The sequence below is a fragment of the Grampus griseus genome (genome assembly GCF_964374135.1).
Source record: "Grampus griseus genome assembly, chromosome: X".
Classification (NCBI taxonomy): Eukaryota; Metazoa; Chordata; class Mammalia; order Artiodactyla; family Delphinidae; genus Grampus; species Grampus griseus.
The window spans coordinates 28695666-28721988 of NC_138999.1; the positions used below are offsets into that span (position 1 = coordinate 28695666).

The 26323-nt window shown below is 37.2% G+C and overlaps 1 protein-coding gene across 6 annotated transcripts in view; it reads left to right on the plus strand.

Annotated features, from left to right (window-relative positions):
- DMD (dystrophin) overlaps positions 1-26323 on the plus strand; it is a 2236200-nt gene that overhangs the window by 1443670 nt on the left and 766207 nt on the right. For all 6 annotated transcript variants that reach the window (XM_082680764.1, XM_082680765.1, XM_082680763.1 and 3 more), the window contains one exon: positions 13251-13415. In XM_082680764.1, the coding sequence (XP_082536890.1) occupies positions 13251-13415 (165 nt within the window). The remainder of the gene's footprint in view (positions 1-13250; positions 13416-26323) is intronic.

Sequence of the window (26323 nt, forward strand, 5' to 3'; positions counted from 1 at the left end):
TCAAATGTGTTTATGTATTCGAACACACCTGGATTAATTATTTTCTAAAATATTTTGTTCTGCTTTAAAACCATGAGGATTAATAAGTCTTTTAGATGCATCAACCCCGAAGCAAGTACTGCAACATTGGCTTGTAGCGCTGTCCAAAATAACTTTTTGCAGTGATGGCTTTGTTCTCTGTCTGTGCTTTCCAATTCTTTGTGGATTTTGAGCACTGAAAGTGTGGCAAGTACAACTGAGGAACTGATTTTTAAATTGTATTTACCTTTAACTGATTTAAGTTTAAAGTTATATTTAAATAAAGTGGTTTTTATTTTTTAATTGTTTTTATAAATGCATTTATTTATTTTTGGCTGCATTGGGGCTTCGTTGCTGCGTGCGGTCTTTCTCTAGTTGCGGCGAGCGGGGGCTAGTCTTTGTTGCAGTACACAGGCTTCTCATTACGGTGGCTTCTCTTGTTGCAGAGCATGGGCTCTAGGCGTGCGGGCTTCAGTAGTTGCGGCACATGGGCTTCGGTAGTTGTGGTATGTGGGCTTCAGTAGTTGTGGCTCACGGGCTCTAGAGCGTAGGCTCAGTAGTTGTGGCACACTGGCTTAGTTGCTGTGTGGCATGTGGGATCTTCCTGGCTCAGGGCTCGAACCCGTGACCCCTGCACTGATAGGCGGATTCTTATCCACTGCACCACCAGGGAAGCCCAATAAAGTGTTTTTTTAATGAAACTTCTAACTTCAAAAATTGAGGATAAGTTATTATGCAGTGTATTCCCCCACCCGTTTTTATCTCTGAAGTGCATATTCTGGAATACAGTGATTTATATAAAATTAACAAAAAAGAAGACTGATTTTTTTTTTTTATTTGCAGTACGCGGGCCTCTCACTGCTGTGGCCTCTCCCGTTACGGAGCACAGGCTCCGGACGCACAGGCGCAGCGGCCATGGCTCACGGGCCCAGCCGCTCCATGGCATATGGGATCTTCCCCGACCGGGGCACAAACCCGTGTCCCCTGCATCGGCAGGCGGACTCTCAACCACTGCGCCACCAGGGAAGCCCAAGACTGATTTTTTTAATGCTATTATTAAAACAGCTAATTTTAACTGACACCTCAAGGACTATCTTAAAAATATTAAGCTATTATAATTTGTTATGATTCTTCTTCCTTGGGTAAAATTACACAGATCCTGGCTTAATTTCCCATGAATTTTGGTCAAATGAAACTAAACTAATGAACAAAACAAACAAATACCAAATAAAAAGCAGTGTTTCCTAAGAATCCGAAGGACCTTTTTCTATATCAGCCAGGCTGCTGCTAAGGTCCTTTAAGCAAATCAGAGCAAAGACTGCTGATGTGAAAGACTGTGAAAATCAAATAGCTCTTCCCTTGTTTTAGAATGAGTATGGCCTAGGAGAGAGGGGGAAAGAAAAATATGGGGTTAATTTGTAACAACACATTCTGTGGTGTGCATGTGTCATATTTACATTTTAACTTCTTTGTGAGTTTTATTGTCCTTAGGGTTTAAACAGTATATGATCAAAATCACATTATGTAGTAAAGAGTGTGTGAGTAGGTGGATAGTTACGTGGGTGTAAATCCCTATACAATCCATGTAGAAGATAAACGATAGCTATTCAAGTTTGGACAAATGAATTCCACCAATTCGCTTTACTTGTCTAATGCCTGTGGGTGCCGTTATAGGGCTTGTTGCCTAACTTTAGGGGAGGTTCGAATCAAGGTGAACAGTCAAAAAATATTTTCCATGAACTATGTGTATTATTAAGGATTATTTTACCATGAAGTTAGTTGATTTTACTGCAAACTAAGAAATTAATGAACAAGAATACGGCCTGTGAACACCAAGGTTTATTTAAAAACCAGTATGGGTTTAGTGTGGTAATAAGGGCAGAGTTCTCCAAGGGCTGCAAACCTGTTTATTGTACATCAAACTTTACTGACTTCGAAGTCTCCCTAGAAATGTTCACTTACCTCATCATGTATTATGCATTTCAGATCTTCAGCAATAATAACAAAATTCAGGTCTGGTAATGGAGTGGTTATGCAGTGAAACTAATATACACTGTGATTGATACAGGAGACTTCACTGTTACTTTCACTTAAAACTAGAAGCAGTATAGGAAATATAGATCTTTAAACATTGTAAGTAATAGCCACATACTTTAAAAAGAAAATCCACCTACTTGTAAAGTAAAATCCCAAGGGTTATGCCATTGGGAGGGTGACTGTCCTAAAAATGAATTGTAATTGGTCACTTTAAAATTGTATATGGATTTATAATTTTAAAATGTCTGGTGGCATATAACCATAATGTATATTTTTGTTTTATATTCTTTATTCTTTTATTAAATTTCCAGAGGGAAAGAAAATAAATGACCTCCTAGTGAGAGATATTTTACCATGAGACCACTTGTAAAAAATAATTGAGTTTTGTGCCTGAGAATATCTTTCCTAAGTTCTGGTTCTCTAGTAGCTTTAGTTTATTGAGATAGAAAAATATTCAGGGTGAAATGAGGTCTCCAAATATTTCATACCAAATGTATTTTATCCAAAGGAAGGTAATGTTCTACATGAATTATGTAATTGGTAGTACTGAATTTTGGAAGTTTAAAAAACTTCCAAGAGAGTAGTTTTTAAGATGCCTTCAGAATGCACTGTTACTTAGCTTTTTTCAAGGTGGATGAGTATTGGCAGTGAAGGTTTATACTTAGTCATACAGTGGATGACTTGAATCAACTAAAAAGGCAGTAGATTTATGGATAGTATATAGGGGAATGGCCTGAACAAAAGTAATTACTAGATATGTCATCACTGAACTAATTGAATGTTCCTGCGAGTGCTGTAGTTAATGTAAATCTAGTCTTGTCTCTAGCTCCAGAATCCGTGACATCATTATAGCTGACAAGAAAGTATGTCAAGATTTGAGTCTTGTGTTCCTTAATCCTCTTGACTTACCAGATCCTACCCTTTCATACTCCTGTGTTCTCCAAATCACATTTCATCAGAGCAGCTGCCAGGCAAGACCTGTTCTTGCTGTTCTAGTGAGCTTGGGCATTCACACTTAGACTAAAACAAAAAGAAGAGTTAGAAATGTGACATGTGAGAACGTAAGTACTTTGAAGAGAGCCCTGCTTTTATTTGTCAGCTTTGCCTTATCTCTTCTGTGTCCTATTAGCAAAAGATTGATTGGTTTGTGTGATTGTTCATTTAACAAACGTTATACCATGTAAAGGAAGGTGGTCGGGGTATGCAAATATATAAATTCAGTTGTGGCTGTGTGTGTGTGATGTGTGGTTGTGTGTGTGTGTGTGTGTGTGTGCGTTCAAGCTTTTTTGGAGAGGTAAGGGAGGAAGATACAAGTTGAAAGAGAAGAGTAAAGTAGAGAAAGAAAGCAATAACTGACAGGATCTGATGAAGTAGCACAGATAATACATGCCACAGAATTTATTAGAAAGAATAATTATTTCCATCCAGAGGGATCAGGCAGTCTTCTCTGAGGAGACGGCACTTTCATTACCCAAAACATGAAGGATGGAGATGGGTTTTATATGTGTCAATTAGGAAGAGAGATAGTTTATTGAGGGAAAAGAAGACATTTTAATGGCAGAGTAGACGATGACCGGGAAACAGAAGGAAGAAAAGTCAAGGGGTGTAACAAGAACAATGAAGTCACCATTTTCACCAAAATGGAGTTTTGTAATTAGAAAGATGTGAAGAATGGTAGATAAGGCCAAATTGTTGCAAGCTATTTTTTCAAAAGGCAGGCTAAAGAATTTGGAGAAAATTGCGAATCAGTCCTATGACTTAAGCAAGAAAATGAAACAACGAGTGGCAATTTTGGAAGTTGAATTTGGTAGTTGCAAGGGCAATAGGACTTTATCATCCCACATATTTTCAAAGTTATGAAGAAATTGTAGTAAGATCCAATCAGTAACTAAAGGAATTTATTTCAGGAAATGCTGTGAAAGAAAGTGGACTTTCTTTTGTACTCATATCAGTCTGTTTTCTCAAAGTCATATATTAAAGGGAAAGGGAGAGAAAATAGTACAGTGGTTAAGAGCATGTGCTTCTAAACTTCACTTATTGGGTTCAAATCCTGGTTCAGTTACCTCTTATTGGCTGTGTGACCTTAGGCAAGTCACTCAGCCTCTCTGTGTCAGTTTTTCATGTGTAAAATGGCGACAAGAGCAGTACCTACATCATAGAGTTGTTATTACTAAATGTTGAGATATCAGAAACACTTAGAATAGGGCTTCCTTGGTGGCGCAGTGGTTGGGAGTCCGCCTGCAGATGCGGGGGACACGGGTTCGTGCCCCGGTCCAGGAGGATCCCACATGCCGCGGAGCGGCTGGGCCCGTGGGCCATGGCTGCTGAGCCTGCGCGTCCGGAGCCAGTGCTCCGCAACGGGAGAGGCCACGGCAGTGAGAGGCCCGCGTACCGCCAAAAAAAAAAAAAACACTTAGAATAAAGCTGGACACATTGTTAAGTACTGCACAAATATTCTGTTCCTGTAGAAGAAGTGTACATGTGTACTTACGTAAACTAGTCATTTTCTTATTAAAAAGCAGTACATATTCATTGCAGAAAAATTAAAAATGCAACTAAGAAAAGGCAATCTGTTACCCAGATATTGCAACTGTTAAACTTTTGGTACAGCGTACATTTTTCCATATCACTAAATATTTATCTACAGCACTTTTTAAATGGCTGCAGAGTATTTCACTGGATGGATGTCCCATAATTTTCAACCCATACCCTGTTGGTGAGCATGTAAGCTATTTTCAATGTTTTGCATCTATCTGTATATGAGGCTATAGCAAACATTCTTATAGTTGAATATACGTACACATCATTGTCACCTTAAGATAAACTATTAGAAGTAGAATTTGTGGTCTAAGTGTAAGAATGTGTTTATATTTGGATAGGTACTGCAAAAACTCTGCTCCATTCACTCCCAACCCCAACCCTCGGGGATATTCCAACATACTTGCTTACCAGCAGTGTATGAGAAGGGCCAATTCCCTGAACTATTGGTATTGTATGATACCACCATTTACTAATATAAGGCAAAATTTTTTAAATCGTTGCCAAATCAATCGATTTGAAGCTCACTGTCTGAATTTTGTTCCTGTAGTTCCTAGTGAAGGTAAACAGTTTAATAGATTTATAGGTACTGTATAGCACAGGGAACTCTGCTAAATGGGAAAAGAATTTGCAAAAGAATAGAAAAAATAGACTTATACATCAGTTATAGTTCTTTCACGAATTGTCTGTTTCTGATCCTTCATTTTTTTTTTCATTTGAGCATTGGTCTTTTTCCTATTGGTCTATTACAGTGGTTTTATCTTAAGAGTGTCTGTGAAATTATATAAGATGTACTGTTTTTGGTTTTGATTTTTCTTTTGCTTATTTGAATTTTTATGTTAGAAAGTTTTATATTATAAATTGAAGTTGATCTCTTTATGATTTTTAAATAAAAATTATAGCATTTACATCAAAAGTAAAAGAACATTTTTAAATGAATAACAAATCTACCAAAATATATAAGTTACTTATTGCAGTTATATGAAGATCATTTAATCATGACTTTGGATTAATCAAAATCTAACAATTTATTCAATAAGCAATCTAATTTATCTTGTAGTCTCATATAATAGAGTCATGAATTAACAAATATCAAATAGTAGTTCTTTTGTTTTCAAAATATGTTTATATTTGAAATATATTGAAATACATCTCATTTATATTGTTTTATATTAAAGTTGACATCTAAATATGTATCTCATTAGTGATAATGTGAATTAATGGTATAGACTGTTCTCACAAAAATGAAAACTTTTGAAAAGTGTGAATTTTAATACTCCATTTATCAAGTAATATGTTAGATTTGGAAAGATAGCAGAACATATGTTTTGGGAGGGAAGAGAAAAGGAAAGAGTAGAATTTGGAGTCAGGAAAACCCAAATGTTTAAAGCCAAGTTTTTTCACTTACTAGTAAACTTAGGAATATTATTTATAGTTTTGAGCCTAATTTCCTCATGTGTTAATTGAAAGGAATGAATTCTTTTTGTTTTGGTTTATTTTTTTGCGCTACGCAGGCCTCTCACTGTTGTGGCCTCTCCCGTTGCGGAGCACAGGCTCCGGACGCGCAGGCTGAGTGGCCATGGCTCACGGGCCCAGCCGCTCCGCGGCATGTGGGATCTTCCCAGACCGGGGCACGAACCCGTGTCCCCTGCATCGGCAGGCGGACTCTCAACCACTGCACCACCAGGGAAACCCAGGAATGAATACTTTTAAGGCTTTAAAAATATTTTCATGAAATCTTTTAAATTGAAGGAAAAGAAATGCATAAATAAGAAGTGCACAAATAATAACAATAGAAGGTGATGGATTTTTTAATAAGCTTTCATATCCATGCTCCTAGCACCCAGATCAAGAATTCGAACATTACCCTAGGAGTCTCCCTCATGTTTCTTCCCAGTTATTAACCCTTTCCCAGCTACCACCCTCACTCAAGGATAAGTACTTTCCTGATTTCTAACACCTCTATTAGTTTTGCCTGTCTTTGAAATTAATATAAATGGAATCATACAGTACCTGTATATGCTCTTATGTTTGAATTCTGTTCATCATTATTTCTGTGAGATTCTTCTGTGCTACTGCAGGTACTGTAGTCTGTTTTCTTATTCTCTTTATAGTGTCCCATTGTGTGAATATACCACAGTTTATCCATTCTACTGTTGGTAGTTATTTGGGTTGTGTCTAGTATGAGGCTATTATGAATAATGCTGTTATGATGTACATGTCCTTTACTGCGTGTTTGTGCATTTTTCTTTAGGATATACTTGAAATAGAATGGCTGGGTCATAAGTTATGTGTGTGTTTGGCTTTGGAAATACCACCAGTTTTCCAATGTAGTTTACCAGTTCACTCTCACCAGCAGTGTATGAGAGTTCCAGTTGTTCCACATCCTCATCAAGAATATGTACTTTCATTCTTTTTCCTTTTATCCATTCCAGTGGATGTGAACTGGTACCTCATTGTGGTTTTTTTTTTATCTTTTTTTTTTTTTTTTTTTGCGGTATGCGGGCCTCTCACTGTTGTGGCCTCTCCCGTTGTGGAGCACAGGCTCCGGACGCACAGACTCTGGACACACAGGCTCAGTGGCCATGGCTCACGGGCCCAGCCGCCCCGCGGCATGTGGGATCCTCCCGGACCGGGGCACAAACCCGTGTCCTCTGCATCGGCAGGCAGACTCCCAACCACTGCACCACCAGGGAAGCCCTCATTGCATTTTCATTTGTGAGCATCTGATAATTAGAGCCATTTTTATATCCACATATGTGAAGTTCTTGTGCAAATCTTTTGGCCACTGGGGGGGGGAAATAGTCACCTGTCTTTTTCTCATAGACGTCAGAGTTCTTCGAATACAGCTTCTTTGTCAGATAGATGCATTGTGAATATCTTCTTCCAGCTTAGGCCTTGCTTTTTTCTCCTAATGATATCTCTTGATGAATGAAGTTCAATATATCAATCTTTTCCTTTATGGCTAGTGCTTTTTATATCTTATTTAAGAAATAATCACTTACCCTAAAATCATCAAGATATTTTCCCATGTTTTCTTTCAGAAACTTTTATTGTTTACCTTTTACATTGAGGTCTACAGAAATCTAGAATTAATTATTTTGTGTACGGTATAGAGTAGGAGTCAAGATTCTATCCAATTAACCTGGAACCATTTATTGAAAAGATCGTCCACAATCCACTTAACTAAAGTGGGCACCGTTGTCATAAAAGAAGTAAATATATGTAGTGTATTTGTTCTCACAGCCATACCACACATAATTAACTATAATAAATATTGATATCTGATTGTAAACATGCTTACACTTTGTTATTTTTCAAAATTGCCTTGGATATTTTTGGCCCTTTGCATTTCCATATAAATCTTAGAGTTGGCATGTCAATTTTTATTAAAAACTAGCTGCTGCAATTTTGTTAAGGGTTGCATTGAATTTACGCACTATTTGAAGAGAACTGATATTCTTACAGTATTGGAACTTTTAATCGGTTCCTTCAGTTGGCTCCTTCCAGTAAAGGAACAAGGTGTATTCCTCTTTTTGCTTAGGTTTTCCTTAATCTCTCAGTAATGTTTGTAGTTTTTAGGGTAGATGGCTTGCTTTTTGGTATGAATTACCAAATTACTCCCTACAAATGTAAGACTTTATCCTAAAATGTAAGAGTGCTTACTCTCCAGAATTTTGACAAATAACCTTTTTAAAAAGCCAGTATAATAGACAAGTGATGGTATATCATTGCTGTTTTAATTTGCATGTGATTGATTACTTAGTGGTTGGACTTTTCTCTTGTTTATTGGTGGTTTGCATTTTTTGCCAAATTCCTGTGCATATTCTTTATCCAATTTCCCAGTAGATTTTCCATCTCCATTCTTTGAAAAATCTTTTTATATGTAATAATACTACCCTTTGTTTGATAAATGCTACAAATATTCCCAGTTATTTGTTTTTAGTTCTGCTGCCTTAATTTCTAGATGAACAATACAAATGTTATAGTTAATAGTTTATCCCCATTCCTATCACTTCTAAAGGGCTTCCCCACACCAATATTTCATTCTAGTTCTGCTCTTATTAATTTTTTTACACTTAACACTTTAATTTCTCTAGAATATTTTTGGTGTAAGATATGAAGTCAGTATTTAGTATCTGTTTATTTCTGAAACAGTCAACTCTATTTATCTTAATACTAAAACTTATACACATTTGAAATTAAAATTGAAATATTGAAAGTAAAGGAAACCTAATCTTGTGTGAAATTAGGTCAAGATTTGGTTAGATACTAAATTAACACATAAGGGAACTGAATGTGTTTGTTTTCTTTCACCACAGGGCACATGTTGTATGAAGAGCATGGCTTTTTAATACTTAAAAAGATTATTAGCAAAAATGACACATTTTACTAGTAAAGTGTTTCTGTCCGTATTTTGATAAGAATATGAAGTAGTAAATTTCTTTAAAACACATAGAAACTGACACAAAACGTACTCTTATTTTACATCATAAGTTATTTGTATCTGTTATCTTTTCCATGAACTATGTAGAAAAAGCCATCAGTTCCTGAAGACTGTTTTGAAGGACGGAGAGGGAGCACAGAAATTATGTGCTAGAAGATCTCATATTACACCCTATCATTAACTAAGTGATGTTGTCCTGGGAAAATAATCAGAAGATTTTTGACTGATGGCTTTAGACATGTTATATCCTATTAATCATGATTTGTTATTAAAATATATAAAGTATAATTTCTCACTACTACGTTTTGGTGAGAAGAGAAGCTAGTAGTTTTCCTTTGTAAATTAACTTATATCTTTGCAAAGTTAATACATTTATATTTTTCAAAAATTAAAAAATATAGTGAAAAATCCCCCACCCCATCTACCATCTGCCCTACCATCCCCAAACCTTGATTTTAGTTCCAGAAATATACCTACAAGGTGAATTCCTAGAAGTAAAAGTTCTGGGTCAAAGGTTATATGCATTTGATAGATATTGCCAAATTGCCATCCCATTGGCTGTATATAGGAGTCTGAGTTTTCCACAGCCTTGTCAGCATAGTGTGTTTTTAGACTTGGATTTTGTTATCAGTACAATAGTTGAAAGTTTTAGATCTCTCATTGCGGCCAAAGCGTAACTTCTTTTTGTATGTTTAAAATCCATTTGTGTTTTTTTTTTTTTTCAACTGCCCTTAAATTTTGTCCTATTTTCTTTTTGGTTGTTGGCCTTATTCATATTAATTTGCAGATGCTCTCTTATGGGTTAGGAAAATTAATACGTTATCTGAGATATCTGTCACGAATATTTTCTTTCATAATTGTCATTTGTCCTTTAACTTTGCTTTTAGTTTTCTTTACCATGCATAAGTTTCTGATTTTTATATAGTCCAATTTACTAATATTTTTGCTTTTTAATTAAAGCTGTTTAACCTGAGGATAAAATTACATTTTTTTTATGTCGTTGACTACTCTGGACATGTATTGCTTCTTACATTGAGAAAAAAAGAAATCAATCCTGAATCTGGAAATTGTTTTTCTTTCATTCAACAGATACTTATTGAAGACCTATCATGTGTAGGAACCTAGTTCATCCAGAAATTAAATGTAAATAACAAACTAAATAGTATAAAGTAAATGCTATGATAGTGGGAAACACAAGGTCTGTGAGGCTGTATCTAATGTAGGTATCATAACTAAGCTGAAAACTACTTGTGCCCCACGATCTCGTTATAAGTGGTCATTTAATTATTCCAGATGTTAGTTAAATCTCACCCATTGTACTGTTTTCTGTCGGGGGTTGTTCTGTCTCTATAACCAGGAAGGGATGGGTTAGGAGGATAAGAAGGAAACCAACAAGCTTCGCTAAAAGTTATCCAGGGCTTCCCTGGTGGCGCAGTGGTTGAGAGTCCGCCTGCCGATGCAGGGGACACGGGTTCATGCCCCGGTCCGGGAAGACCCCACATGCCGTGGAGCGGCTGGGCCCGTGAGCCATGGCCGCTGAGCCTGCGCATCCAGAGACTGTGCTCTGCAACGGGAGAGGCCACAACAGTGAGAGGCCCGCGTACCACACACACAAAAAAAAGTTATCCAGATTTCTGCACTTACATATAAAGCCTAAATGAAACGTGATTTTTTGGTGATATTTGGTGATCAGGTATAAAAATGAGTTTGCAACTCGATTTTAGAGATTTTAGGAATGTATGATGGCTATTATTTCCAGTAGCTTCAGAATCTAGAGGCTCTTAGATGCTGTACATTGAAGCAATAAAATGCTTTTCACGTTTACTTGTGAGTAGAAAATGATCCAATAAAAATAAACTGTTTAGTTCCCTCCTTATAAATGCTGAAAAAGATAAGTTATGGGCACTATTAGATTATATATTATATGCATGGAATTACATTTGTGATATCAGCTATAACACACTCACATACGCATATTGGATTGGCCAAAAATCCGTCTTACGGAAAAACCCAAACGAACTTTTTGGCCAGCCCAATACATGTATAAATATAGTTCAGCGCTGTAGATGTCCTTATGGGTTAGAACTCATGAAATTCAAATAGGCCTTCATCTAATAGTATGTTTACTTGGCTTTATAGCAGGATACAAGTGAGACAAAGCAGATACAGTATCATGATTCATTATTCATGGGCAGACGTTCCATGCTACCCACACACATTGCTTCTTTTGACTCCTTATCCACACAGGGAAGAGCTGCCAGGGGTGAAAACCAGAGTTTGTGCAGGTCACTTTAAATTGAAGCCACAGCCTCTATTTCCCTTCTGTCTTTTACTCCATTTTAGTCATATAGGCCCAAGGTCCTAATATCAACTCACAGCTTCTCCAATCCAGGCATAGTTCTATACAGCAAGCAAGCCAGACCCAGCATTTCCCATTCATCTTGAAGTTAGTAACTTAAAGTTAGTGTCCCAAGGAAACATTGTTGTGGGAACCTAAGGTCGATCCCAGGCTGGCCTGCATCAGCCCAGGCTAGATGTTAACCCTTTACTCATGCATTTGCATGCATTTTACAAAATATATACAAATGTACTCACAATATATTTCAAAATACATGTTGTCCACATATAATAAGAGCTTATATAATGTTCTTTCCCCTATAAATTAATTGATTGGTTATTTTGTCCACTAATGTATCTCCTTTTCACCCTACAACTCTTGGGTCCAAATAAAGAATATAATGCTCACTAGTTAGCTCTTTTAGAAGTTTCTGAAACGATTGGTCCAAAGTATGGGGCATTGTTTAGATGATGTGCTACTATATTAGTATGCTTATCTAGTTTACTTTTAAATTTTTTTCTATTATTACTCATAATATCATGATAGTATATACTAGATGCATATTGTAACATTTATGTTCATATTACAATGTAATATTATATTTATATTATTAGTACAGTATAATTAATAATATAAAGAGTTGTCGTTGCAAGTTCACACTCTTTATTCCTGCGTACCTGTTTTAGCCCTTGATAATCTGAAGAAAAAGGCTTTACTCTCTTGTCTCTCTGCATACACTTGAGTTGGAGCAATAACCAACATTGAATGATTTTATTATCATTCACTATCATGCAGAAAATTGCTGTAAACTATTTACATGGATTACTTTATTTAATCCTTACTATGACTCTATGAAGCAGGTACTGTCATTGTCCTCATTCTATAAGAGAAGGCATTGGGAGTTAAAGAAAACTTGGCTAAAGTGTTAACAAAAGGGATGGAACCTTTTTTTTTTTTTGGCCGCGGGGCATGAGGGATCTTACTTCCCAGACCAGGGATCGAACCTATGTCCCCTGCAGTGGAAGCACAGAGTCCTAACCACTGGACTGCCAGGGTATTCCAGAACCCCAATTTAAAACCAAGCAGCGTAACTCTAGACCTCACAATGTTGAACAACATACCACACTGCTTCCCAAGTTATTTATGGTTTTCAACCAGGGATAAAATTATAGAAGGTTATAAAATTGGGATAATAGTATCTGTATGATAGAGTTGTTGGGCAGATTAATGAAGACAGTAAATGTGAAACTTCCAAACACGGTTGCATGGCACATAGTAAGCCCTTAATAAAAATCACTTATAATCATTCCATGATAGTTTACTCTAATTCAGATGTTATTTTTACTTTTCATTCCAATCATCTGATTCTGTTTTATTTGGTTATACTAGAGCTCGCAAACTACAGATCCCAAAAATGCTTACCTCACCAGTCTTCTTTGTACATAAAAGAATTTCCTTGTACAATTTTCCTTAATATAAAAGAAAGTTAGAAACAAGTATAAAGGCAGAGAGTCTGGCATATAATACACAAGACACCATTATGTTTAATGAATGAGTGGGTAAGTGAAGAATACACTTCGTTACTTTCGTCGGTCGGAGTTGGGTGTGCATTTGTGTGGGTGTGTGTTTTGTATTTCAATAAAAGGCTTATTGCCTTCAAAGTATAGAATTTTGGAAAGACTGTTAATCAGTTATTTATAATACATGAATTAAATCCTAATGTGTAACACATGTATGTAATCAATATCATGCTGTTAAAATACCAAATTACATAAATTTCTATAACATTTCATAACAAATAGCTTTTGAAAACAATTCTTTTTCCTTTTTTTTTTAAATCATGAGACTCTTTTACTTTGTTTTTCCCTATAGGTTTCTAGAGTATTACCTGAGAAACAAGGAGAAATTGAGGCTCACATAAAAGACCTTGGACAGCTTGAAGAGCAATTAAATCATCTGCTTCTGTGGCTGTCTCCTATTAGGAGTCAGTTGGAAATTTACAACCAACCAAATCAAACAGGACCATTTGACATTAAGGTAAAGACTTTTTGCTCTAAATATTATTTTTCAAGAGTGGAAATATCACTGAAATAAATTTCTCATTTGTTATCATCATCACCGTCATCGTTGTTATAACGCTAATAATAATAATTATTATTACTTGAGTAACATTTTTTGTTTTTTCTTCTGGCATTTACTAGCAATGATGTTTCATTAAACTCATATCACCAGAATGTCTTCATTATACTTGTTACTACGATCCATTTTCCATCCCTACTTGAATTGTACTTAATATGTTTGTAGACTCCTTATCTAAAACTGAAGTCATTTTGGAGACTAAGTACCTACAAAGTGAAGTATAGACTCCTTAGTAGACATTATAAAACCCTGTCAGACTGACTCCAGTTTACCTTGGTATCCTCTTATTCTGCCAACAATCTCCTCTTGTATTCTGGATACAACAAATTTTATAGTATCTTTATATGCATGTGGTTTCATGCCATGTCTGTGTTCTTGATCTTCTCTCTTCTTTAAATGACTTCTGTCTCATTTTTTGGCATGATGAATTTTCCTCCATCCTTTAAGACTGAATTCAATGTCATTGCTTCTTCAAAGCCTTCTTACATACCCCTAGTAGAGTGAAAAACCCTTTTAGGATTGCTTATAAACCTCTGTATCCATCTCCTATAGTCTTTGTACATTGATTGACACTTAAATTTTAGAGACCTGAGTACCTCATCCCACTCTTCTTTGAATGCAGAGGGCATCTTCTTACTTATCTCCCTGTCCCACTCATTTCTGAACACTCCCATCCCAGGGCTCAGTGTATGGTGGGTACTTGTTAGCATTTTTAAATCAATGAGTACAGATGTTAATGAGGCACCCAGAATGGTAATGAGATGCTATAGGTAAGCTTAGGGCTCCAGACAAGCATGCCAGTTGGGCACCACCATCTCCTCCTCTTAGTGTCCCTGTACACATTGATTGTTCCTATCTTTTCTCCCTTCCCAGGAACCCATTTCAAGGATTTGCCCCAATATAATTCCCTATTTTTTTGCATCTCCTATGGGCCAACAACATTAAGTGGCCAATCACATAAACCAGTTCAATTGAAAGCACAGCCTATTAATTAATGTAATGATGGGTAACTTCAGACTAAATAAGTTAAATAATATCTTTGAGAAAATTTTTTTCTTTTAATTCATTGACCCAAATTATTCAATTTATTTGCTTTCCAGGACTATAACAACCTAATGGTTTTATCACTACCTAGTTGGTGTTTTGCTAGGAGATAAGGATAAAAGCAAGTGTGAGGATCTTTTAGAGAAGAGTTAATGAACATTTAGGAAGGATGTACTTGAGTGAGGAAAGGAAAGAGATACAGAAAGGTTTGCCACACCTAAAATGGCTTATATTTGCCAAGTGCACTGCACTACTTTTACCTTACTTCTTCTTGACATGTTTACATCTCCCATTCTGATAGCTACCCACCAGAGCTGATGATGTCACAAGTAGACATCATTTCACCAGCGCAAAACCCAGGCTACTCAACCAGTGGCATGGTCTTGGGTTCAGTTTGACAGTTAAATTCAAGTCACAATAGGTTTTAACCAGAACAAATTCAGTTAACTTTAAGAAAGTATACAGGACAAGTGAAAACATAGCCAGCGCAGTGATGACAGAGTGGAGGTCTTGACACCAAGGTGCAGCTTCTGATGGACCCGTCACCCTGCATTTGAGTCATGTGTGGCCACAGGGGCAAGACTGGGTGAGTGCAAAGCACATCATCATGCAGGGAAGCCATCAGTTCTGGTATCCTTTCAGTTTTTCCACCTAACTAGCACCTAGTGTCCTCAGACGTATTTGACTAGCACCCCTTCTCCAGTGCAACTGCATCTCATCAATACTGATTTTTCATTACTCAATAAATAATCTCAACAAGGAAGGACAGTTACTTGGTCCAATGAACAATAACCTCAGCCAGATTCTCAATTATCTTGGATCGAGTATATTCTTAAATATCCCTTGACTTAGTGTGACAAGAGGAAAGGCCATAAACTCTTTACTCCCAACCAGAAATAGTTTTTTGGAACTCAAATATAAAAGCACTCAGATTTAAATACAATCTTCAGTTAGAATGTGCTTCTTCACTAAAATAATGAAAAATATATTCAGTGTGAGCTTACTCTCTACATGGAATATATTTAAGAGAAAAGATAACAAAATCCTCTGATACAAATGGGTGTTGTTGACTCAACCAAAGTAACTTTAGTCCCAATGTGTGTACCCCAGAATAGTGCTCAAATATTAAAAACTTTCATTGAGCCTTTGTCCACGGCCCATATGTTCCTGCCAAATGGGTCCCTGCAGTTTAGCATGAAAGCTACTCTCAGCTGTGTTAATCACTTTCCTTTATTAAAGCTCCAAGACACCACTCTCACTGCTGTGTCTAGTTTCAGGAGTCATGATATTTGCCCTCCTGCAGCTCAGTCTAAATCACTGAGGGGAGAGGCAGCTGCTTTTTCCCTGGCAGTAAAAGTCCTTGGCTTCAGTCCTCTGTGCATATCCTGAGTTTTTCATCTCTGGAGTGTAGATTTCAAAAATATTCCTTTAGCCTTTTTCTTCTGCTTGTGGCTGTATCCAACAACCCATAAAATCATATACACAATGACTCAAAAAATTCTTCCTATAATTCTCAGACCCCTAACTTGTAATCAGGAAATAGTGACCTGTGTGAATAATTTACTAACCTACCCAGTTCTTTATCCTTCTTTGTCTAGCTTCTATCTATATTCACTGTCTAATGAATTATTTATTAAGATTGCACAGAGTTCTTCTGCTAAAAGATATGCGGTTTTAATCTGTACAGCCTTCTATAGCCCTCTGCTTAGAGATTAAACTTTTTTTTCAGTTAAAGAAATATGGGAAAATGGACTTGACTTAACTTCAAACTACTGGAAACCAAAAAGTTTGTATACAGCTTTGAGGACATGCCCATTTTTTAACACAGAGAGAGAAACACCTTTAAAAAAAATCTTAGGAATGAGTTAATGCAAAGAAAGTAGATGCACAAGCAGCCTCTATTTCCTAAATTTAAAGAAATTGTCCTTATCTGGCCATGGTGGCCATGGCTTCCTCTGAAAAAAACGGCCTAAGGCCTTGCCATCCAGGTGATTTGTTTTCTCTAGTCACTCTGAGCACCTGTTAGAAAAATATGTAATATCCTCTGTGAGCCTCGGTTTTGCCGGCTTGGTACTTCATGCTTATTGATGAAATGCAGCTAGCTGTGTAATGAAACCCAAATAAAAAAAGCCTTAAGGGCTCTGCTCTAATACATTGTTTATTCTGGAGGGAAAACTGACTGCACATCGCTTGGCTTGTGCAATTTACTCCCGAAATATTCTTATTCAGGAAATCCTGCAAATAGCAATATTCATCTTGAAAATCACCTCACAGAACCCTTAGCAAGCTGAGAAACATAATCAATGAGATAGTGATGTAGAGGGTGAAAATTAGGCATAATCACAGCCCTTTCCCATCAGTCAGCCCACTAGAAGGCATGCCTTTGAATTTTGATTTTCAAATGTACTCTCAACTTAGACACCAAATATGTTGATTTTAGATTAAAGAAATGATAATTGAATGCTAAGAACCAGGAACCAGTTAAATTTTCTATGAAGGGTCTTATGCTTTTAATCTTTAATGAATGCTTTCAGTAACGACCTGGAGATACACTACTTACCTGACATGAAACTGCCTAACGACTGCTTTCCAAACTTTTTTAAAATTTATTTATTTATTTATTTTGGCTGTGCTATGTGGCATGCGGGATCTTTGTTCCCTGACCAGGGATCAAACACGTGCCCCTTGTATTGGAAGTGCAGTCTTAACCACTGGACCACCAGGGAAGGCCCCCAAACCTTTTATTTAAATATGAGGTGGGGAGGGGGCACATAATTTTATGTTGTCTAACTGACTATAGTATGCTCATATTGATGACAAGGAGGGTTTTTTCCTCCCCTCAGGAATGACTTTCCACCTGTGGTCCATTAAAAAGCATGACAGTGTTGTACTGACTCTTCCTTACCATGTAAGACACTTAATTGTCTATGATGTCAAATCCACGCTGTAAAGTACCAAAGGACACAACTGTAGTGACTGAATGTTAAAGTATCTGAACACCAAAATCCTTCTCTGCATGTGTTCAGATTGCTGTGAGTGTTGTCAAAGAAAAATTGCATGGGACAACTTAATACGCAAGTAAGACTTTATTCAAGACTATTGCAATAGGGGAGAGAGATTGAACTCAACTCCATTGAAAGAAAAGGCAAGAAAGATTTTAAGCGTTGGGATGAGCTAGGGGAGAAGTAGCGAAGTACTAGAGGACATTAACAGGGAGGTTGGTTCTTGTGATTAGGCCATCTGTGTTTGCTAGCTGTCACTTATTGAAGGTAAACTACCGTCTTCCCACAGAGACTAGGAGATAGGGTACTATCCTTCTGGATGTTTACATTTCAAAAAGATGGCTCCCAGGTCCTTGAAAAGGCTATTCCTGGGTTGTAAAAGATTTACATCTCAAAAGGGCAGAGAAGGAATTTATAATAGAAAGTTTTCTAAAGTAAATGTGCTAAGAAAAGAGATGTCAGTCCTATAATCAGGAAGAAACCTATCTAAATTTTTTAAGCTAAAGGGGAATGTTACAGCCATCTTTGTCAGTCCCTTTTTTGTTCAAGGGAAACTAGGTTTCTGATTGAACAACTTAGGAAAGCTACTCCATGTAGTTCATTTTCGAAGCTTTCTGTTGTTGAAAGAGTAGCTGAACTGACTCTGAGACTTGGGTGTAGAGGATATTTGCTGGATGGTGTGAGCAATCAGGTATTTAATGAGGGAGCTTTTTATGCAGGTAAGAAGAAGAAAGATTAATTGTTAGAGCAGACTGTAAACCAAGTTTCTGAAGCCAGAGGGTAGCCACTTAAGAAAATTCCTAGATGTTGTGCTGGAGGCATTTTTAGATAATGGAGTGAGGATGGCAGTGGAGTGAGGATGGCAGTGGAGATGGATTTCTGGGTTTGCAGCTTGAATGTTTTTGGTGACAGCACAGACATCAGAGAGGTTTTAGTAAGATTGTCCACAGTCATGGCTATTTCCTGGGGCAGAGCATGAAAGATGTGGGAGTTCTGGTGAACTTCCTGAGTAGCCCACACAGCAGCAGCTCCAGGCATGAAGATTGTCCATACATAATCTACTGTGCTGATGAGTCTTTTGAAGTATATTTCAAGTTATTCAGCTTCAGCTCTCAGGGCTTCTTTAGAGCCTGGGGGAAAAAGTTTAGCTCCAAGACAATGTAGACTCTCAATAAGGATCTGGACAGTCAGCTTTTAGTTCTCAGTCATGCCAAGACAGGAGAGTGGGAGAAAGATTGGAAACATTAATTTGGAGAGCTGTGGCCAGATATTGAAGGAAATGAGAATAATTGAAAATCTGGTAATAACTGTAAGACAGCAGGATCCAGTCCAATTTACGGGTAGGTAACAAAATCATGTACTCTACAAAGAAAAGTAAAATAGCTCAAAGGCAATGAACAGGGCCAGAATCGGATAACCCACAAAGGTATGCTATAGTTTTCTATTGAAACATAAAAATTTCCATACAGTAACCTCCCATTTGATCAAAGATACTCAAAGTAAGATTATTCTTGTTTACAAAATAAGGCTGAGCTCTTTATTTACATAGATGCAGCAGGGATAATCATTTACCACATAGGCCTTTTAAAGTTTGTTTTGCTGAAGATTTTCATAAGGAATTTCAGTTTTGACTTTTAAAAGCCTCATGAGATTAAGAAGCGAAGCCAAGAACTTGAAATCACATTTTACCTGCCATGCCTATAGATTTGGTTGAATTCTTCTATTCTTGAAGTCCTTAAAATATCCTAAGTTTTCCTGGGCCTGCCAGGAAGTGACCTTCCTTACTCACCTGTAAGGCTGGGCATCCTGTAAGCCACGTACTAGGCCAGTTTTCCCAAGAGGGCTTTGTAAAAGGCCTTCCACAAAATTAACTATGGTTTTCTAAAACTGTCTGGTCATATCTGATTCTATGACACCATTCTTAAATATGACATTCCAGTCAAAGCCTTGGTTATATAATCAGTTTTCTCAATTATGTCCTGTTACATAAAGGACAGATTCTTATTGAACCTATGCAAATAAATATATTACCATGAAAATAAGAATACTTGATAAGAGTTTGAGTTCTGGAAGGATCAGGCAGGGAGAAAAGATAAATGTTTCATTTCTCTCCACAGAAATGTAATCTACTAAATTATTATGAGTTATAGATAGGATAAGGAAAAAGAAAAAGGAGTTCTTAATGTTAAGAAAACGGAACATTAAAGCATCAACCATATTCCCAAAAGAACCCTAATCAAATCATCCTTCATCAGTTCATTCAGTTCTATGTAATTGATTCTTGTTTTACTTGATCTCGGGTTAGCAGTTTCCTAAAACCCATTAGCTTCTCCACTAGAGTTCTGGAAATCCTGAGTCAGTCCAGTGGTATGGTCACAAAGTTATTTAAACAAAGCTCTCAGAAGCCTGTGCCCTAGAGTACCTGGTGTAGTCCTTTCCAAGAGTTTAGGAGATAGTCCCTTTTTCTTGAAGATAAGCATTCTGGCCTGTAACTGACAAGAAGCGCTTTCAGGGAAGCCTCCGAATAAAACAACAGATATCTGTAAATGACAGAAGGCTTCAAATAATCATGGTTAAAGATCTGATGAAAGTTCATTTGACAAGGAAATGTTATTTTTGTGGCACACACCATTTTAATGTAATAACTGAAGTTGCTACTGATAACATTATACTGTCATTGTCTAATATTAGGCAGAGCAGCACCAGGTTATACCATGAACAGCAAGGGCATTAACACATTTCTAGGAACTTCATATAAGTACTGTAATATTTATATTAATAACATTTGATCCATAACCTAGGGATACATTACATGCAACTCAACATATCACATAAACCTAATTATTCTTAATCTAGTTTTGGAAGGTGAGAGAACAAATCCTTTGAGATTTTCAAGGCAGCTTGAGATCAAGATTTCATTTAGGATTTGATTTGTGGACGGCAAAATGTCAAAGGTTGTCAAATATGTGAAAAGGTTTGAATACTTGGTGAAATAGGATCATGGGTCACCAAAACGATGCTTGACTACCTATTTAACCAAAGTGACAATAAAAGATTTCAGAAATAAATATAGGAGGTGATATGATTGTACAAGACTTTGGCTCTTTCAAAAGCGCGATGCCTCGATTCTCTTAAATAATCAAGGACGTGATAAAATCTACACAAAGCACAGGGAATTATTCTCATAAGACAGAGAATCATTGCTGCCTAGGTGGAGTACTCAAAAGGTAAAGAAAAACCTTTTACGATCTCTTATTAGGAACAGACCAATAATCCAAGAAAACTTTGTCATTTTAATAAAGAGAAGATTAAATTCTAGTTTTGCATTAGTATACTGTTGATACTAAAAATCATCTTTTAAAAGCTGTAAAGATATATCCATCCAATCATAGCCAGCTTTGACCACATAACATAAAATTCCTTTTCCACAAAACTACAACCTTCTGTGTCTGTTCAGATTTTGTCCTACATTTCTTCTCTTTTCCCTTCTGGAACAAGCAGTCATTTTACCTTAGGACAACATTACTCCCTTCTTGCTTAACAAAAACACATGCTACATAGCTGGCATACAATGTATACAAAGTTGTTTATCTTGGACGTTGTTGTTTCTAGAGATTTTATTTATGTATACTGATTAATAGCTTTTAACCATTAGTAAATTTTATTTTACAGAGAAAACCAGGAAGCAAATAAATTTGAACTGTCACATGCTAGCATTTTGTAGCAGACTAGCAAATGTTATGAAAATAAAATTAGGTTACCTGCTCAATAGGAGGGCTAAAACTTCCCACCAGTAATTGTGGGAGGAGATGTTTTAAGATTTCCTTTGGACTTAATATGTAATCTTGTGGGAGCTGTGGACTAAAATTTGGGCGAGTGACTGAAGTTATGCCAAGGGGCTACCTGGGGTGTCTGCAGAGCCAATCTGAGTGTATAAAATATCTAGTTTGTCTCTAAGTAGACTTTTCAGCTTCAGGTAGTTACTTCTGGGGTTCCTATATCCCTTGAGAGCGGCCTGTGGGGGCGGGGAGCATAAAGCTTAAGTGACTAAAAGGAGTTGGGGAGGTGGAGTGGCGAGTGAAAAGCCTGACAGGGGTGGACAGAGGGATGGACAATTAAAGGGAGCCGAAGGGAAGATTGAAGGTGGTAAAAGGAGAACACAACAGTGGAGATGATGGGAAGGGAGAGGTCTTAGATGAGCCAGTTTAGGGAGATCCTAAGTTTTCCAAAGAGGCCAATTGAAAATTCCAGATTATCTTTGGTAAAATCACGCCAACAAGGAGAGAAGCGGACAGCTCCATAGTAGTAGCCTTCAGAGAAGGAGAATCAGAAGACTGAGAATTTCCCCTGGAGAAGGGAGGAACCGCAGTAATGGCAACAAAGAAAGAAAACCCAAACGAGATCTCTACAGAGAAAGACTACTCTAAGTACCAAAGAACTGAAGCTCAACCGAATGAGATCTCATTGAGAATTTTCCATGGTCTAAGCCAATGGTAGCTTTCACACAAATAAGCCTGGGACTCTAACCCAGCCTCAAGAGTATACCCAGAATCCTAAGAATCACAATGTGTCCTTACCATGCTTCCAAAGATTATCATCTTTGGAAGCACTGGATTCTGAGTTGGACTGATCAATGGATCCCCAGTCAATCAGTCAGGAGTGTGGATAGTTCACAAGATCAGCTTTTCAGAGGTTAATGTCATCTAGTTCATTGTTTGGAGTGAGATAATTCAAGTTCAGATAGTTACTCCCTTAGATAGACGTGTACTAGCTCATGTTAAATTGAAGAATATATCTGATTTAGTTTACTTTTATTTTTGAAGGACTAGTGTTTGGAAGGTGAGGCACAGGGAAGAGGACACTGACCTCTTAGCCTAATAATCCTCTAATCCTCTTTCTTAGGAAATAAAAAAGTTTCAGTGTTTTCTATTAGGTATGAAAATATTTCTATGGAATGTGTATTGAAAAACAGTGGGTGAAAGCTATTTGCCAAAAAGACAATATTCTCATTCACTGTGCAGCTAGACAGAGGTTTTTTGAAAATTTAAAACTCCTCTGAGCTTAGGTTGGTTCTGGGTGAGAATATAATTCTGGCTCTGATAAAATCTTGAAGATTGTTGAGGTTTGTGGGTACCATATTTGAGTGAAATTAGGCATCAACTTTTCTCTTCGAACACTGGGCAATCAGAATTCTTCCTCTTACTTTCCACCCCCTCTACTCAACTCCAAAATCCATCGCTGAGTTGAAGTAGCATGGTAATGGGGAGAGAAACAAAAGACCCAAGTTCGAATCCCAGCTCGGACACTTATTGGCTTTATGACATTGTTTAACTCACTTACCCTTCTTAACCTGACTTTCCTGTTCATTAAAAAATGAAAAACACGAGCCAATTTGCCTGGAACACTATTGGATTAAGGTAACACTGAGGTGGGAACACATTTTCCTAAGGCAATAGAAAACAGACAGTGAATGGGAACTCTCCTTTTGTAGCTGGAATCTTGACAAGAGCCCTTAAAAAGAAAAATCAGGCTTGCAAAATACCCCCTCTTTCAAAAGAAATCAGCAAGTTGCTACCAGAAAACCACTCCAAAAAAGACTGCAGATAGTCATGAGAGTTTCATCATTCACCAAACTGAATTGCCTATATAAGGAGAAGAATATAAACTTGAAAGGAGTTTCTTGAATTGAGAATTTCTGGAATGGAGAATTCAAGTAAGACTAACAATTTATTGGCCAAGAAGAAGCAGGTGTGGCTTTTACTGTTCTCTTCCTTATGAGGGAGGGGAGGAGGTCAAACCTCCCTGCCAAGGCAAGGAGGAGGGCTCCAAGCAGACCTCTGTTACAGTGGTATTCAGACGATTCTGCTTATAAACCTCTAAAAATAGTGTAGAAAACTGAGCATCTGCTAGGACGTTTTAAAGTTGACATCCATTTCCTCCCTTGGCATATTGTAAATATTGACACTTAAAAAGTGTTACATTACTCTTTTGAGTGGATCCAGTGGAATCCAAATACCATAGCAATATGATATCTACCATCACCCACTTTAAAAAAAAATACACAGGGGCTTCCCTGGTGGCGCAGTGGTTGAGAGTCCGCCTGCCGATGCAGGGGACACGGGTTCGTGCCCCGGTCCAGGAAGATCCCACATGCCGCAGGGCAGCTGGGCCCGTGAGCCATGGCCGCTGAGCCTGCGCGTCCGGAGCCTGTGCTCCGCAACGGGAGAGGCCACAGCAGTGAGAGGCCCGCGTACCGCAAAAAAAAAAAATACACAAAACAAGGTCATCATTAATAATTAGAAGTTTCCTATCAGTCCTCTTTCTTCTTTAAATCATATTTCCAGTCCACTTCCCCAAAGAGTTGTATCCTAATGTAATACATATTTATGCTATGAAGTCTTTGATTAACCATTCTGTCATACTTCTGTATGACAAATACACCCATGTGGTTTTAAATTCAGTTTTTAAAACAATATTCTGTGACTATAAGCTTCTCAGTATTTTTTAAAATCCTTTAGATTGAGTTATAGCTACAGTCATTAAGAATAAAGATACCTAGTAATAACCAAATTGCCTAAATATATGTAACTTGATAAATAATTATTACACATACCCAGTAGATTTTTGGAAATTAATCTATGAATGAGATGGCTGAGTAAGTGTATGATGGTACCTTGATTAAAGGAGGATTTCAGTCATTAATATTTTGAATTCTGTTTCGATTTGGTGTAAATGTGTCTTAGGTGAAATACACTATTGAGATACATCAGTTTGTAAAGTTGGAGGACGATCATTAACTAAAAAGTAGGAATGATAATTGGAATGATGTATGTACCATAAGAACAAACCCAGACAAATCCCTTGTAGAAGCTGAGAATCTGGAAACGGCTTCCACGAGCACCATCTATGCTCATATATCCCTAGGAAAGTCTTTGTATCCCTCCAGGGGCACACCCCAGTTTGAAGATTGCCCCTGTAGGAGAGGTTGACATTCTGTGAGAAGGGGAGAAGGGCAACATAGACCCTGGCTGGACACTTGTTAAACTGTCAAAACACCACCAAGTTTATCTTTTTTTTTCTTCCACCAAGTTTATCTTTTTTTTTCTTCCACCAAGTTTATCTTTTTTTTTCTTCCACCAAGTTTATCTTTTTTTTTCTTCCACCAAGTTTATCTTTTTTTTTCTTCCACCAAGTTTATCTTTTTTTTTCTTCCACCAAGTTTATCTTTTTTTTTTCTTCCACCAAGTTTATCTTACCACAGTCCATGGCCTTCTGTAACTTCATCTACATTGTGAAAACAAATTTCTCAACTAGATTGAATCCTAAGACAGAGCCCTTTATCCCATCAGTAGAAACCTCCCTCTATTTTGTCATCAATTCAACCGTCAATTTCCTTTGGCAATTGTTCAGTTAGTTACCAAACTCTAATTGCTTTATTTCGTACCCAGTTCATATTGCCCCATTTCGTCCAAAAATGGTCATTTGGAGATTTTACCAAATATATTGCTGAAAGGCACATGAACTTTATTTTCCTGTATCCCTGATCAGCCGCTCTAAGGAAAGAAAAACATGAAACTAAGCTAATGAAATCTTCATTCAGCTAACTAACCATTGATTAACTACAGTATCCTCCTATGTTAAGATGGCCCTCATTCTCAGTTTGCTTAGAGATGAGTTGGTATATAAATATACCTCAGTGCACTAAATGCAATCAATGCAGAAGCATTTACAATGCAGTGTGGTGAGTACACTTATAGGATGTTGTGACAGCCCAGAAGAATGATACCGAACCCAGTGGGGGTATTATTTAGAGCACAGCTACGAAGTGTGGTTCCCTAGACCAGCAGCAGCATCACCTAGAAGCTTATTAGAAATGTAAATCCTTGGGCCTCTCCATACACCTCTTGAATCAAAATAGATGTGAGTGAAGATCGAGAAACTGTTTTAACAAGCCCTCCAAAAGATGCTTTCACTTGCTAAAGTTTGGGAAGCTCTGGTCCCAAGACAGGCTCCTGGAGGATGTAATGTCTGAACTGGATCTTTAAAAGATGAGTAGGAATTGATAAAGTGAAATGTGTGTGAGGGAAAGGAAAAGCGTTCCAGAGAGAAGAGGCAATAAGAACCAAGATATGAAGTGATTAATGGCACGAAGTATGGGAAGAAAAATAAATACAACAATGTTGTAAGCCCAGTTTGGGTGAGGCTTGTATGCCACTGAGGAACTTAGACATTATCTTCGAGAGATGTGGGAGCTATTAAAGAGAGGTGACTGGCAAACTCAAATTTGAGGAGTGTCAGACCAAAAAAGGAAGAGCAGTCAGGAGATGATTGAGGTAGTTGAGGAGCAACATGGTCCTGGATGAGGACTTTGGTAGTAGGAATGAAGAGGAGGAGATAATTTAAAGAACTGTATTTCAAATTATTGCTGGTGACCCATTGCTAAGTCATGAAATCAACGTAATAAATAAGGTAGTGTGTGGCCCAATAGAATATAATCACATTGTCGTATTGTATTTATTGCATGTGGTATGGGTATTTTGTAAAACTTATTTTTGTTTACATATTTCATTTTTGTTTCTAATTTTGAGAGAATCTGCATGGTCCTTTTATACAAAATGACTTAGTACTCTGTCAGTAAGTTCATACTGGGTTATTTATTATAAGGTTGAAAATGAATTCATCCTTCAAGACAAATTTTAAAAGAGTAAATCATTTTCTTTATTGAAAAAATAATACTTTCTTGTGGTATAAAATTCAAAT